This window comes from Etheostoma cragini, chromosome 7, assembly GCF_013103735.1.
Source record: "Etheostoma cragini isolate CJK2018 chromosome 7, CSU_Ecrag_1.0, whole genome shotgun sequence".
Lineage (NCBI taxonomy): Eukaryota > Metazoa > Chordata > Actinopteri > Perciformes > Percidae > Etheostoma > Etheostoma cragini.
In genome coordinates, this window is record NC_048413.1 from 7,827,732 (window position 1) to 7,843,673 (window position 15,942).

At 38.5% G+C, this 15,942-nt stretch overlaps 2 protein-coding genes across 2 annotated transcripts; both read right to left on the bottom strand.

The window, feature by feature from the left end:
* Positions 1-4,502: 4,502 nt before the first annotated feature.
* LOC117948390 (chitotriosidase-1-like) lies at positions 4,503-8,371 on the bottom strand. Its single transcript, XM_034878017.1, has 11 exons — positions 8,174-8,371; positions 8,063-8,089; positions 7,752-7,956; positions 7,609-7,665; positions 7,356-7,521; positions 7,144-7,268; positions 6,932-7,055; positions 5,391-5,573; positions 5,134-5,250; positions 4,920-5,052; positions 4,503-4,801 (listed from the first exon to the last, which is right to left on the bottom strand). The coding sequence occupies exons 1-11, from the start codon at positions 8,226-8,228 to the stop codon at positions 4,539-4,541; spliced, it is 1,455 nt and encodes a 484-aa protein (XP_034733908.1). The 5' UTR covers positions 8,229-8,371; the 3' UTR covers positions 4,503-4,538.
* Positions 8,372-9,138: 767 nt separating this feature from the next.
* On the bottom strand, positions 9,139-14,955 carry LOC117948391 (acidic mammalian chitinase-like). The gene is made up of 12 exons (XM_034878018.1): positions 14,782-14,955; positions 14,585-14,638; positions 14,469-14,498; positions 14,164-14,368; positions 12,029-12,085; positions 11,754-11,919; positions 11,464-11,588; positions 11,253-11,376; positions 10,957-11,139; positions 10,687-10,803; positions 9,566-9,698; positions 9,139-9,456 (listed from the first exon to the last, which is right to left on the bottom strand). Exons 2-12 carry the CDS (start codon positions 14,607-14,609, stop codon positions 9,182-9,184), a joined length of 1,440 nt encoding a protein of 479 aa, XP_034733909.1. The 5' UTR covers positions 14,610-14,638; positions 14,782-14,955; the 3' UTR covers positions 9,139-9,181.
* Between the last annotated feature and the right edge of the window lie 987 nt (positions 14,956-15,942).

The following is a 15,942-nucleotide window of genomic DNA, read 5'->3' on the forward strand; positions in this document are numbered from 1 at the left end:
AGGGGGGCTGGCGTCTCCCGTAGAGATAGGGTGAGAAGCTCAGTCATTCGAGAGGAGCTCGGAGTAGATCCTCTGCTCCTTCACATCCAAAGGAGCCAGTTGAGGTGGTTTGGGCATCTGGTGAGGAGGCCTTGGGAAGACCCAGGACTAGTTGGAGAGATTATATCTCCAACCTGGCCTGGGAACGACTCGGGATCCCCACGTTGGAGCTAGTTGATGTGGCTCGGGAAAGGGAAGTTTGGGGTCCCCTGCTGGAACTGCTGCCCCCGCGAAACGGATGAAGATAGATAGATGGACGGATGGACTACAGACAAACTCTCTCTCTATTGGTGCCTGACTTTCACTGTTATAAAAGCTGACACGTATATTGATCCACCACAGTCCATCACTCACACCACTTTGTTATAATCCTGAACAACCAGGGCTTTTATATTAACAACCTGGCTTTTTCTTTGAAACACACAACTTGGGTTGGACACAAGTCCGCATCAGTCCAGTTTTTTTCTACAACAAATAGCAGTAAATAACCATGATTATTATCACTTCATTAAATGATCATTGTCCAAGTAAGACAAATAGTGCCACCAATAAGGTGTCAGGAAAGGCAAATAACATAAGCTGGTGAAAGCCCTTTAGAACATGCAAAATTAAAACAAAAAACCTGTGAGGGACGGATTGAAATCTAAGCAGTCCCACCCATTCTGTTGCTGATAAGTTCTCGATATATGGCCTGTCTGACATTTATGTTAACCGTCCATGCAGCACTTTGATTGGTTTTGATTCAATCATTACTGTGTTTTGCCTTTTCCATTTTTTTAAGATGTTTAGTGGCATCATAGAAAGATGGACAGCTCTTTTTCAATTTCTTTTTCCTTTAGACAGACCAGCCATTGCTACGATGCTTGTCAGTGTCCTGCTAGAAAGTGAATTATTCTATTGGTAGGATCATGCCAGACAGGAGATGAACAATATGCATAAGTACAGCTATAAGTAGCTGTACTAGTAAAGGCTGTAATAATGGACAATAAACTAAGAGTTAGACACTCTAAGTAGCTGGCAGTGTTTAAATTACTGTTGTACATGAGATTAACGGTGCTCTAAGCAATGTCACACGGGTTTTAGGATACAACATTTGTTGTCACATACAGCACACATCTCCTCACTATCCGTGAGCTGACTGTTCCCAGAACCCACTGTAAAAAAACACGGTCTCTGTAGACAGTCCAGGGTCTACAAACGGCCACAAAACTAAACTGTGACTGGGGCTCGGTAAGGGAGTGGAGGAGGGAGTGGCAGACAACATCTTTGAGAGGTCAAGAAGTTATTTAATTGAGTTTATACATCTCTAATTCCTTCTTTAAATCAAATACTGTAAGTCCAACCTGCAAAAAATGTTATCATCTGAGAGAAAAGTCTCTGCCAAACGTGTTGATGTGGTTTGTAGGTCTGTGGTTTCAAATATATGCGACACAGACCAAGTTATAAAAATAGCACTCTCTGCCTGCTTCCAGAAATGTCTTATCTTACTGCAGTTTGTAGAGCCAAATAGTTTATTCTGGTTGATTCTATAGTAATATCCACAGCGTCTAATCACTTTTTGTACAGCATTTTTCCACACCTGATACACAAAGATAACCAACATAGAACATCAAAATCAAAATAATGTGCCAACATGTATCTGGGAAACTTGTAGTATTTTATTGATTCATCATTTCATATTTATCAACTTCTTTTATTTCGTGCAACATCTGTGTCATAATGTAAGACAAATCCAATCATGCAATTGTTAAACAAATTAGAATACACCCATACAATAAAGTAAAATAGCATTAATTGTGTGTAGCGTTACACCCCTATTTTCAACAATAAATGACACACACACACACACACACACACACACACACACACACACAATAAGTAGTAGTATTTGTATTCATGTCAATTTTTATTTGTAGTATCAATTCATAGAGAGAGACACTTTACAGATAGAGTAGCCTAGGTCTAGACCACACCATTTACAGGGACCTAAACATTCTAGTAGTTCCCTCCAGAGCAAGCAACAGTGGCGAGGAAAAACTCCCTTTTAGGAAGAAACCTGGGACAGACCCAGGCTCTGGGCTCTCAGGGCCGGTTGGAGGTTGAAATAAATAGTGGCGACACCAGTCACAATAATAATGGAATTGTGACTAAAAAAATAGCAGTTTGTAGCAGTTGTAGGCCCAGCAGTGCACTGTGTGGGATTACAAGGCTCAGCATTGCGTAGCAGGGCACGGCAGGATGTAGCAGGGCATCACAGAGTGTAGTAGGATGATGGCAACAGCTGCACCCATGATTTTGGAGCCTCCCTAATCCAAGGAAACATGCTAGGGGAAAAAGAACATATGAACTCCGGGCAATGACTTCCAAGAGCTAGGTTAGTAACAAGCATTTCTGGGAAATGGAAAGATAAAAGGAGCTCATTATGTGAAAGGAAGTCCCTCGGCAGTCTAAAGCTATTACAGCATAACTGAGAGAGACAGGGTAAAGAGAGGAGCCTGGTCGGGCTGTACTGCCCTGCCTCCCTCTATTTTTATTGCGTTAATGATTATATGCTAAATTAATCTGATGAATATGAAGAGAAGCAGAGAAGAGAAGGGGTGCCATGTCTGTGGCTATACACCCTCCCCTGTTGGTCTAGGCGAACGCTCCAACTCATAAATTCCTAAACATAAGCAATTTCAAAGAGGAGAGTTTTAACTTTACTCTTAAATGTTGTGACGGTTTCTGCCTCCGGAACCCAGACTGGAAGCTGATTCCACAGCAGAGGAGCCTGATAGCTGAAGGCTCTGGGCTTTTGTTGACCAGCTATACTGTACCTGCTACATGTTTTTACACTTTACTCTAGGACTTTTTTGATTTACAATACTGAGACTTTTTTATGACTATTATATAAATACTGTGCTGTGACTGTATTATCCCTTTTTTCGACATTCTATAGTATAGCATGTTGAAATTTAAAAAAAAAAAATACTATACCAAGAATTTTTAAAATCACTTTTTCTATGACTTTTTATCACGTCTCAGCACTTTTTTTTCAATACTGTACAATGATCTTTTTAACACTACTTTTTGACATACTGTGCTGACTTTATCACTTTTTTTTAACATACTATACTATTTAAAGACTTTAATGACGTTTTATCACTTTTTCACCATACTATACTGGCTTTTTTATAACTTGTTTCAACATACAATACTATGATTTTTTAATTACTTTGTTTGCAATACCATGCTATGACTTTTTTGAATATTACTTTTTAATGGCTGATTTTGACACACTACAATGACTTTTTATCACTTTTATCTACAGACTATACTATGACGTTATGTATATATATATACATACACACATATACATATATATATACAAACACACATACACATATATGTAAACATACACGTATATATCACATATATATACACACACACACATATATATATATATATATAAATTCCCCTCTCACCCGATGTGGGGTGGTATGTGTCATCCTCAAGTTTGGGTCCTGGGAGTTTGAGGGTTCTGTGCAGTATCTTAGCTGTTCCTAGGACTGCACTCTTCTCGACAGAGACCTCTAATGTTTTACCTGGAATCTGCTGTAGCCACTCTCCCAGTTTGCTCCCCCAGTGCTCCGATTACCACTGGCACCACTGTTGCTCTCACTTTCCAAATTTCTTCTAGCTCCTCTTTCAGCTCTCGGTATTTTTCAAGCTTCTCGTGTTATATGTATATAACACTATCTATAAACAATGGGCAAAAGACAGTCCAAAAACAGGCCGTTCCTGGCAACAGTATCCAAAAAACGCTAAACTGAGACTGCCAGAAGATCTAAAGAAACCCTTAGAAGCTCACATGGAATAGGCTACAGCGCTAAACTCAAGCGTAAAATACAAACTGTCAGAGAACAAATAGTAAGGGTGTGAAAAAATACATTTGGTGGAGGGGAGACAATAGTCACAGGTGCAGGACAATAGGGCTGGGATGTTGATAACAAAAGGCGGGAGGGTAGACAACTGGAAGTTGACTTGCAACACAATCACACAAAGAATAACAAAAATAAACAGGAAGTGAGAAAAGTAAGATGAATGTGAAGGAAGCGGCTAGGAGAGTTAGCATAATGGGTGAGATCAATTCAGGCTTTTGATTATAATGTCAATCTTGTATTTATTTATTTCTTTAGACCATCAGGATACTACATTATATGTTATGTTTTAAGTTATAGTGTAATGGAAAAGCCACCAATCCTTAACCTTTACCATTTTGTGTTTAATGCTTAAGGTTTAATTACCTGTTTTAGGAGAAAGAAAAACAAATCCTAGGAAAATATAAGATAGACAATTACACTTAAATGTTTATATATATATATATATATATATATATATACTGTATATATATATAGTCTCACAAGCACTACGTTCCCATTGTTAAATTAACTTAACAAAAAATCCATTAACTTGTAAATAAGAATTATTTTTGCTCACTTTTGATGAGGTGTGAGCTTTTAAGGCCAGTTACAGCATTTGCAGCTATCTTGGAAGACCAAATTAGCTGGGCAGTTTTGGATCCAGGTGATGCCGTTGGCACAATTGTAAAAGGAACCTGGGGCATCAGGTTTGGCATAAACTCCACCAGTCTTTGTAGAACAGAAATTGTCTTGGTTGTTGGATGAAGTAGGGATTGTTGGTCTGGGAGGTACTTGAGGCTGATTTGTTTGTTGAGTCACTAGATCTGGTTTGGGTCCTGTAGTGGGAAGAGGAGGAAGATCTGCAGAAGTAATAGGAAATGATCAGTAGCCTGTACAGTCAGTGTTAACAAATATCTAATGAATTCTGTGTGGTTTCTTAAAGAAGTACTTTAACAAGTAATATATGATTCTACTCACCTTGGGCTACAAGAGAGCGGAGATAGCTGATGAGAGGGTAATTTCCCTGGTTGCAGAACTGTCCGTTAAAGTCATCCAGATCCAGAGTCCAGACAAAAGCTCCTCCAAATCTGTTGTCCTTAAGGTAACGAACCTGAATAAATAATGACAGAAACATACTTAAACGTAACTGACCAAACAATGAGCAAACTTTGTTATAGAAGCATACAACTACCTTAGTTGCAAAGCTTTCTTTGTTGTCATATCCAACCCACTGATTTTGTTTGACTGCATATGGAACTTTCTGATCATCTATCAGCTGGACACTGGCCCCTTGAAGAAAAGTGCAAATCTGAAAAAGAGGGTCGCATTTCAGATTTTTAAGTGTTGTATGAAAGCTCCGTTTAATTACTTTATAATAAAATATCATCAGTTACATGGAGTTACCACTAAAACACAGACAGAGTTAAATGCACTTGTTGCCAGTTTCACCTCATAATAGGACCAGAAGCCAGCCTCTCTTGTAAAAGCACCAGCAGCAGCTGGACCACTGGCTGGTGCTCCAACCTGACTGGATTGACTAGACAGTTGAAATGCTCTTCCATATGTAGCAAAGCCCATATTTAACTTTTCTACAGGTGTTCCCTTGTCTCGCCAATATCTCATGGAAAAGTCCTGAAATGTGAAAATAAAGAGACAGACAGATGTAAGATTTCCAACCAAATGTAATGCAAATTCTTACCAGATTTATAGAAATTTGCAAGAGGAAATTTAAGGGAATGTATGTTTCCATCCTCTACTTTTATGTGAGTATGAGAAGTTGGGCTAATTGAGACAGCTGGCGCTTATTCTGCATTTAACTTTAAATCAGTGCAGAAGAAGACAATGAGATGACATAATTAAAAGAGTTAAATCTCAAACTCAAATAACGGAAGACCAGATGCAAATAGTTACGTTTGATTCAAGTTTGAGGAATGTTAGTACCATTATGGCTCCTCACATAACTGATGTTTTTATCTAAGATTGAGTTGCTTCTCAGGAGATAATCGGCAATAAAGACCCATAAGTGCATTTACTGTTATGTGGGGCCATATTCTTATGACGAAAGCAAAGCAGGAAGTATTACAGGGCCAGACACGTTGAGGTGGTGGATAGTTCAAACTAACGCAGGAGTTTCAGTAACACTTACACACTAACTAAATAGTTTTGTTTCCCAAACCTAACCAAATTACAACAGTTTCATAACTTTAACAACATGTTTCACGACTGTTAGATTTAGGTATTATGGAATTGTTCTTTCAGCTGCTTTTATTTTCCATCTCTTCAGTGCAGCGGAGGTTTTAGCGTACATTAAAGTCACCTGCTTCATGTAAATAAGGATTCATTTGCTAAGTCTTTTTGCATTGCATTTATTGATGACCCAACATTTCTACCTCAGCCAATCTTAAAATCATTTTGCAATATTTAAACTTATTTTACTTTACTTTTACTACAGGATTTTTTATGCTCAATTAAAATGTTTTTGTAAAAGCAGGTTAATGGAAATGCATTTATCGAAAAAGAAACACATGGGAAAAGTTTTTCTCATAATGCCAGACCTTCCACAGCGCCGTGGAGAAGGGTCTGGTTAGTCCACACAGCATTAATGTGAGAAAAACGTACTCTTGTTAATTGTTTTTTTTTTCAACCAATCACATTCATCGTGTCATTGCTAAGCGTCCGACGAAGCCACGCTGTTGCTGCAAAATAGCCCCGGGAAGGAACTTGTTTTTGTGGAACATGTATTCTTTCAAAGGTTGTTTTAGTCATGCAATGAAAAAATCTGATTTGACAAATGTTTTACCTAACTTTCTGAATTCCCCCTGCAGAGATCTGAGGAGCATAGGCCTCATGAATCTACTGGAATTTAAAATTACAACACAAAGAAGGCAGAGGGAATTTACGGCGGCACCGGAGCAATCCGGAGACATGGGAAGAGTATGGTAAGTAATTTACATTCATGATGCAGCTAAAAAATGAATCCCTGTACTTACAGTATTTAAGTAAACTTGGTCCCCTGTTTCATGGGCTGCCTTGTATAACGGGCTGTTATGTCCTGTCACGGTCTCCCAGGTGCCATGATAGTCATACGTCATCACGTTGATAAAGTCCAGGTACCTGATGAAGTGCATATGAGATCAAGAACACCAAAACATGATGACTGATAATCATGGGGATAATGTGGGGGAGTAACATTGTGTTGTACTTTGCCATCTCTGCGATTTCATAACCAGCATCAATGGTTCCTTTCCCAGCAGCCACAGCAGAAGAAAGCAATAATCTGGGCTGGCCGGTTGTTGTTCCCTCAGACTGATAGGCCTCTAAGAGTTCCTGTACACCATAGAATCATGGAAAAGTCACTTTGTGGTACACGTTAAACATCATTTTAAACACCGGAAGAGTAATTGTGGATCAGACCTTGCATAACACTGTGAATCTCTGTTTGTCCTCCAGAGGACTTCCTCTTCCAGCAGGGTATTCCCAGTCCAAATCAAGTCCATCAAAACTATATTTCCTCAGTAGTTTGATAGAGGATTGGATGAATGTATTTCTGTTGGCTTGTGTTGACACCATTGTTGTAAATCTGTGTAGAATTTGGGGAAAGTAAAGCTTTTAAGAGGACAAATGTACAATACATTGAACTTTGTTTATTTAATACTAAATATCTCACTTTTGAGTTCCAAAGTTCCAGCCTCCGACAGCCAACAGCGTTTTAAGATTTGGATTCCTGTGGGAATATACAGATTTAGCTGCCTGCAATCACTAGTGTACATAACATTTTACAGAGACAATGCTAAAAAATGTTGGACTGACCTCTGTTTGAGTCCATTAAAGGATGTGTAGAGTGCATCATCATTCCATTCTATGGTGACCAACTCATTTGCATCGTTTATACCAGCAAAGGCATAGATCAGGTGGGTACACAGGTTTGGATCAATATTCAGAGGCATGAACCTACCATTGCCAGGACGGTATTGGGCCCAGTTAGTGAAATAACACACCAGTCTGGCAGATGACACTACTCATGGAAGAGCAGAAATAGTTTTCATTAGTTGTTGAGGAATACTCAATTTAGACAGTTGCTACTAAGATTGTTCAAAATGAATTATTGCTATGAAACTCACCCAAACTGACAAAGGACAGACAGAGACCTTCAAAATTCCAGATTTAGTTAGTACATAGAAGGTTACATAGATACTGGAAAAAACATTTCTCTGGTTTTCATTGTGGCTTACCTGCAATTAGAAATAGCTTTCTCATGGTGGTTGTTCTTGGATGAGCTCTTATCATATCAAAAGGACAGCACTTTATAGTTTTTTTAACTGATGAAAAATACACAATCCATGTTAAACATTAACCAGGAACAAGTAGACAAATGGCAGGTCCACAAGATTAGGACACTACACAGTTGCATCATGCAAGTAAGTCAAAAAACAGAAGGTGGTACATTTGGTACATGCAGAAAACAAACCTCAACCTGTGAGTGATTGTAATCAAAACAGACCAACCCATTTGGCGGCTACATTTCTAAATATGTGGCTGTCTGACATTATGTTAAGCATCTATCTAGCACTTTATTTCACATCAATTCAACAGTTTCTTTAAGTTTTTGGTCCATAGTATTTCAGCATTCTAAAACTGTGTTTTGCCTTTTCCATTTTCTAAGTAACATTGAGTTGACAGATGACTGCAAAGCCCTTTTTTGTGGCTTCTTTGGACTTTAGACGGACCATGCAACTACAGTGTTTGTTCAAGTTACGATGATTATTTTTCAAGGGATGGACAAAATCACTGAAATTGTCTCAAAGTTTGTTTAATTGCAAGTAGAATCAATTTTACAGCACTCTCTCAGCATACGTACAGAAAAAATGTAAGCCTTCTACAGCAGCTTTTTCTATGAGTCAAAATGAAGTCATAATACAAACGGTGAAGCATGGAGATTTTTCTTGTGAGAATGTCAGCAGTATTTTGGCTTTCTATAATGCAAACAGTTTAACATTAACAGAAACGAGAAGAGTTGTTTAGTTATCTAACAGTCAGTCCTGCTAGTAGGTTAATTTCCTCCTACAAACACCAGGCCAGACAGGCATATGAACCTCTTAATGTTCTATTTTTGGGTTCATGTCAGAATCCTATTATCATGTTTTATAAATTTGAATAGTCTATAACGATAAAATTATTTGAAGTAAATAAAAGATTTTAGAAAAAGAGACAGTGTTTTGTTTTAACAAGGAAACATTTATTTAAGGCCAGTCGCAGCAGTTGCATCTTACACTGAAAACAAGGTTATCTGGACAAAGCTGGAGGTGTGTGTTTCCTTGGAAACACTGATAAAAGGAGTTGCTATTCTTGGCATTTCTGTAGATGCCGTCTGCCTTACCAGCACAGAAACCACTTCCAGAGTCAACAACTGTGGTGGTAGGTTTTGCATTGGTAGTTGTTGGAGAAGTGGGAGCAGGCGTTTGCTTTGTGGTGCTCACTGTTGGGTGTGTGGTTACAGGAGGTGGAAGTGGAAAATCTGTTAAAAACAAAAACAAATATAACAGAGTACGGGAGGTTTTACTTGATAAGAGGAGATGATAAAACGTTCACATGCTGTGCAGTGTTGGGGTCTCATTTCTGTTTACCTGAGTCCAGAGAAGAGCGCAGATAACTAATGAGAGGATATTTTCCCTGGCCACAGAACTGTCCAGTAAAATCATCCAGATCTAGCGCCCAGACAAAGGCTCCTCCAAATTTGTTATCTTTCACATACTGTGCCTATGGAATATAAGTTATAAAGAGAACTTCAGTTTAAAATGCAGGTTTTTTAGGTTTGAATATATGTACAGTATATATATATATATATACACACTGTATATGACACAATTATTTAAAAGTTGCCTCCCAAATATGTTATTTTATTTCCCCACTGAATATACAGTATGTAACCAGTACAAGTGTTATGCACATTTCAAGAGCTTTCTCAAGGTTAATTCCAATAGAAAATGTAGTTTTAGTTTAGTAATTTTTTTATTTACAATCTAGTTGAAAGGGAATTTATACCTGAGATATTGCAAGAGTTTAAAAATGTACCCATGCACCTATGACCAATGGTCTGCATGGCCTCATGCCAGGATAACATTTATTTAACATAGCAAACATTTCGAATTAAAAGCAATCTTTTTTCAGGTAAACACAATATGCGGGTTTGACTCTGACCTGCGGGCCTTGCTGCATGCCATTCCCCCTTCTCTTCCCTTTCAAGTCTTTATCTGACCTGTGTAATTAAAGGCCTTAAATGCACCAAAAATAATCCTTAAGAAAAGCTTGTTTTAATTCCTATGTATAAGTATCTGACAGTGTTATCCAGCTCTGGTCTCATTGGTCCAGTCTGAGAGTAGACTGACTCAATCATGCAGATCGCACACAGCCACCTGAGTGATGTACGCTTTGAGTGATGTGCCTACTGTTTGCTCCTTTTTGTGGTGTTTATATGACAAATTGCATAAATCCTGTCTTGAGGCAATAAAAACATTACAGACCTGTGGGGTTTGCCAAAATGTAAAGTTGCGTGTTAGAGTGCCACCTTCTGCTCATTGCAAGTTATCAAAAACTGTTTTTGCTGCCTCTGCAGCTTCATAATGATCAGCAACATCTAGTGAAATGTAGGAAGCTAAGACACTGATGACAAGTAGTGATGCTACTTTTATATTGTTCATATTATCTCCATAAACATAGGTGTGGAGGATGAAATCTTATTTATTACCTTGATTTCGAAGCTCTGCCTGTTATCAAACCCAACCCACTCATTTCCTTTAATAGCATAGGGCACCATTTGCTCATCAATCCAGTGAAGACTGCCTCCTTGGAGGAACGTGCAAATCTGTAGAGATGGAAGGAAATCCCATTTAAACATCCTTGACATGATTTGTGAGGTCTTAGCTTTAAACTCTATCAAAACTCTGTTGGGCTTGTATTAAGTTCAATTTAGCTATGTTGTGTCTCAGTGTTGTGTTCGTGTTGGCCCTTCACTGACCTCGTAGTAAGACCAAAACCCAGCTTCAAGAGTGAAGGGCCCAGCAGAGGCTGGTCCGCTTGTTGATGCTCCAACACCGCTATCTGCTGACAATGTTCTAAATGTGCGTCCATATGTAGAAAAACCAACATTGAGCTTTTCGCGAGGTGCTCCTTGGTCTCTCCAGTATTTCATAGCAAAGTTCTGTGCAGAGATAAAAAAAACAAAAACATATATATATTAAAAAGACCATGTTAGGTATTCGGGTTATTGGGTTTTGAGAATGGTAACTGAATTTTGTTGAGGATTTTACTCACCACATTGTAGTAGATGTTGTTGCCCTGATCGTAAGAGCTGCGGTACAGAGGGCTGTTGTGGCCAGTGAACGGGTCCCATGCTCCGTGGAAGTCATAGGTCATGACATTTATGAAGTCCAGGAACCTGTTAGACAATGATGATTTCACATATTAAAATCAGAAAGTATTTTTTTTTCAACTTTTAAAGTAACTCAGAGTCACAGTAACTCACTTTGAGACATCAGCAATCTCATATCCATTGTCGATGACTCCCATCCCAGCAGCCACTGCAGCTGTCAGCAGCAAGCGTGGTTTTTTCGTCACAGCGGCTTCTTCTTCAAAGGCGGCGAGTAATTCCTAAATGCAGGAGGGGAATAGTTGAGGATAATCATGTGTACTGTGCAAGAATATTTAAAGTTACATGCTGTATCATCTCAAATCAGGATGCTGTGTTGGTGTTGGCATCCGGTGGGTTTCTGTTAATGCTGCTGACTAGAGGAGGTGTAGATTTTACAAACTGACCTGGCAGAGGACTGTGAACCTCTTCTTGTCCTGTGGTGGACTCCCTCGTGCTCCAGGATATTCCCAGTCCAAGTCCAGCCCGTCAAAGCCATGCAGTCTCAAGAAACTGATAGAAGACTGGATGAATCTCTGGCGGTTGGCAGGGGATGAAACCATGACGGTAAATCTGTAATCAAGGTAAACAACCTTAAGCTACACTGTTGATGATGATGTCTGCATCATTGTATGAGATAATGGAATTATGATTCCTTGCTGTTAAAGTCTTGTGGACTCACTGTGAACTTCCAAAGTTCCACCCACCAACAGCCAGTAGAGTCTTCAGCTGGGCGTTTCTGTGCAGGGTTTTTATAAAAACACGATATACAATTTATTAGTGTTAGAAGTTAGATCATCTACCTTAATGCTACTGTAGAAGTAGCAATCCCACAATGTAAGAATACACTTATAATACCTGCATTCAAATGTTACTATCTACTTGATGAGGATTGGGCCTTTCCGTTTACTTCATCTATAAATTATAGGAACGTCTGTCTGTGTGTATGTTATTCCCATATCTGTCAAACTGTTCCGACAAACAGTCCGATGGATTTCAAACTTGACAGGTGTTTTGCTACGTGCATGAGTAAGTGCTGTGCCACATTTGACATTGTTTGGATTAGAAATGTAAAATATATCGTTAAATACAGTGGTGCTCATAAGTTTACATGCCATTGCTTAAGTTGACAAAAAAAAGGAATAAAATAATCATGTTTTGGAAATTTATCTTAATGCCTTAACTAAAAAATGAGGTAAAATGCAACCTTTAAGGACACCAATTTTCTTTGAGAATGAATAATGTATTGTAGATAAATAAATGTTCTTCCTTAAAATACAGGGGGCATCAGTATACACCCCCCTATGTTAAATTCCCGTAGAAGCAGGCAGCTTTTAATTATTAAAGGCCAGTTATTTCATGTCATTCATAAAGTTCCCTTGGCCTTTGGAATTGAAATAGCCCCACATCATCACACACCCTTCACCATACATAGAGATAGGCATCGTTTTATTTCAGTTAGACTAATAGCCGGTTTGATTTGCATTGAGATGATCTTTTGGAAAGTGTCCCATGCCAATAGCACGCATTGGCTATTGCCACTCTAGCCGCTGGCCATCCCCTCTCTCACTTCGTTTGAGAAGGCTACAATACCAAATACACCTCAGACACACAACAATGTGCAAAGTAGCCCTACTTTGGACTTTTTTTTACTTTGAATGAACAAACAACAATTCCCAAATTTAAGGACGTTCCAGAATCCCACACATGCAAAGCACAACCAGCTACAGACAAGCGGCAGACAGAGCGTGATGCCCCTAACAGGCAGGCTACCAGACACTGTTTTGGATTCACATCGTTGCAAATATCACATGATGATGCATCATTCCACAAAATGGTTTGTCTTCTGTATCATCAAGTTATTCAACAGGCTATCTATTAGGCTATGGCCAGATCTACGTCAGTGTGTTTGTTACAAAACTAATACCGTTACAAACTACCATCAGCAAAATACCGCCATGAATGAAATTCATAGTTTAACGTTAACCATCAAGCCTCTAAGCCTATTAGGAAATTAACATGTGTTAAATTAGTTAATAATGATGAGACAAGACAAGACCGGACCACTGTCATGACTGTATCAACATGCAATAGTGTTGACCAAAAAGACAACACTAAAATGTATAATATAATGTTTAACAAAAGCTCATTGTTTCCACTTTTTGTTCCGACCCCTCTCTCTCTGCATACACACTTCGGAGACCGACTGAATGCCTTCTCTCTCTCTCTCTCTCTCTCTCTCTCTCTCTCTCACACACACACACACATACACACATACACACATACATACATACATACATACATACACACACACACACACACACACACACACACACACACACACACACACACACACACACACACATCTCTGTAGGCCAACCAGGCCAATTTGTGGAGTGGCATATTAAGTGGTTGGGATCCTTCTGTAAGTAATTTTGGGGTACAATGATTCTGGAGAAAGCCACATATAGCAATATAACAGGCCAAGCAATAGGCCCGTTCCAAACAGGCGAATTTTGAATGGGAACTGTACTTGAATATTCAATGATAAAACTGCATAGTTTTATTTTTTTACTCACACTTTACTCACACTCCTCAAAAGTTTCCAGAACTTTTAATTTACTTAGTTAAGTTTTTACCACTGCAGTTGATCTATGCGTGTGTTTTTGTTTTTTACATTCTCCTTATGTAGAAAACTGGATAACACCACTAAAACATCCATATTTATCTTGAGTGCTGATGTGATTAGTTGTTGTGAAATAACAGCGGATATGGCTGCAGATACTGCACATTGATACTAAATGCAAAACAACGGACCTGTTCTTCAGCTCATTGAAGGATTTGTAGAGAACGTCGTCATTCCACTCATAGGGCACCAGCTCATTAGAATGGTTGATTATTGAAAAAGCGTAGATCAGGTGTGTGCAGAGGTTGGGATCTACATTGGCAGGCAGATATTTGCCAGCACCGTGTCTATACTGGGACCAGTTGGTGAAGTAGCACACCAGTTTGCTAGAAGACACTTTTGGAGAGTGGGGAAACAATTACTATTAAATGGGGATTACATGGGCAAAGCAATATATGGAAATGCAATATAAAGAAGTTAAATAATGAATGCATACCCATCTGGAGACACATCCAAAGAGACAGTCCTAAAAATATAAGGCATTTTATTTTCTTTAAAGAAATTTGCACAAGACTCACTTAATTAATCAACAATAGAAAGAATGTAACTTACCAGCCAAGATTGTTAGTCGAGCCATGTTGTGTCAGCAGAGCTTTTTCTTCGGAGCTGCAACAGTTAATACGAGTGTATAGTAAATCTTTAAAAGATTTTTTTAAACTGCAAACAGTTTCTAGAGGCCATCTAGAGGCTGCACAATAGTTGGTAATTGTAAAATGTAACCTAATGAAACGTGCGTTATGACAACCTACCTGTTCAAAGATGATGGGATGTATGAGCCTGCGATCCACCTGGGAGTTGTTTTTATAGACGTGATAAGAACGGGACAAAGGCTGCCTGACAGTGAGGTGTAATGGATGATACAGGAGAGAATAATTGTCACATTAGGCAACAATAAGATATCAGAAGATGACATAACATAAAGTTAAAATCTGTTTAATATTTATCGGATAAAACTGGATCAGAGCACATGAGGTTATGTAAACTTTCCTCTGTAAAGTCAGTCAGATCAAGAGAGCTGGCCAATTCATGCAGATATGGTGACCTTAATAAAAGTATGAACTGATGAAATTAAAATGGTTTTCACTGTACCCACAACCAACACAACACTTAGGGTAGCCTTTGGATTCATGTATTTTACACTCGACTTTGTGGTTGCAAGTCTTGCTGCTTGCACAGATGTTTGTGTGTGTTGAATTCGTTTTGAACTCGGAGACTGCCGTTTCCATCTCAAACATCAGATACAACTAACAATCTGCTGGTCATTTTTCTATTAAACAATTGTTCATTAAATATGAAACAATTTTGTGTAACAAACATTTTGCAATTTAATTTACAAGATTGTAAAATGAATCACTTCTACATTTTCTCAACCGACCTTTCAGTTTCGGTTTCAGGACTACAATTTCCGATTTGATCCTTGTAAAACAATCTTATAGCATTGTTTGCTCTGGGTCTGTCTTGATCTTGATTTTGCATTAACTACAGGAGGAACTCAGCAAAGCAAAAGCCATATGTTAATCTATACTTTATGATTTTGTCTTTCCCTCCTGTAATCAGAGGGATGCAATAATAAAAACTCTACATCAGAGACTAAAGTATCATCGGCCTTGTAAAGTCAAAAGTGTGTGTGATAAGGTGTCCTTTGCCTTTTAGCTGTATGATCCCTTGATGACGTAAATGTGTAATCTTGTATGACAGCAAAAAGACCAGAGTTCAGTTAGATAGAAAGATTTTTTGAGGTTTGTCTTTAACCTGTTTGAAAAACCAACTAGTGGCATAAGAATTAAAGGAATGTTAATTTCTTCCTTGCCAGAATGAGAGTTAAATGAGAAGATCAATACCACTCTCATATGGTAATAGTGAAGTTGCAGCCAACTAATTTAGCTTAGCACAAATACTGTAACAAAACA

What these genes read in the sequence shown, in the direction of transcription:
- LOC117948390 (XM_034878017.1), bottom strand. Translation starts at nt 8,228, where the DNA reads ATGATAAGAGCTCATCCAAGAACAACCACCATGAGAAAGCTATTTCTA. An exon ending in AAAGCTATTTCTAATTGCAG is followed by an intron (nt 8,090 to 8,173) that starts GTAAGCCACAAT and finishes GGAATTTTGAAG; the next exon opens with GTCTCTGTCTGTCCTTTGTC. An exon ending in AAGAAAGCTTTGCAACTAAG is followed by an intron (nt 5,053 to 5,133) that starts GTAGTTGTATGC and finishes TTATTTATTCAG; the next exon opens with GTTCGTTACCTTAAGGACAA.
- LOC117948391 (XM_034878018.1), bottom strand. Translation starts at nt 14,609, where the DNA reads ATGGCTCGACTAACAATCTTGGCTG. An exon ending in TCGACTAACAATCTTGGCTG is followed by an intron (nt 14,499 to 14,584) that starts GTAAGTTACATT and finishes TTATATTTTTAG; the next exon opens with GACTGTCTCTTTGGATGTGT. An exon ending in GCGCTCTTCTCTGGACTCAG is followed by an intron (nt 9,457 to 9,565) that starts GTAAACAGAAAT and finishes TGTTTTTAACAG; the next exon opens with ATTTTCCACTTCCACCTCCT.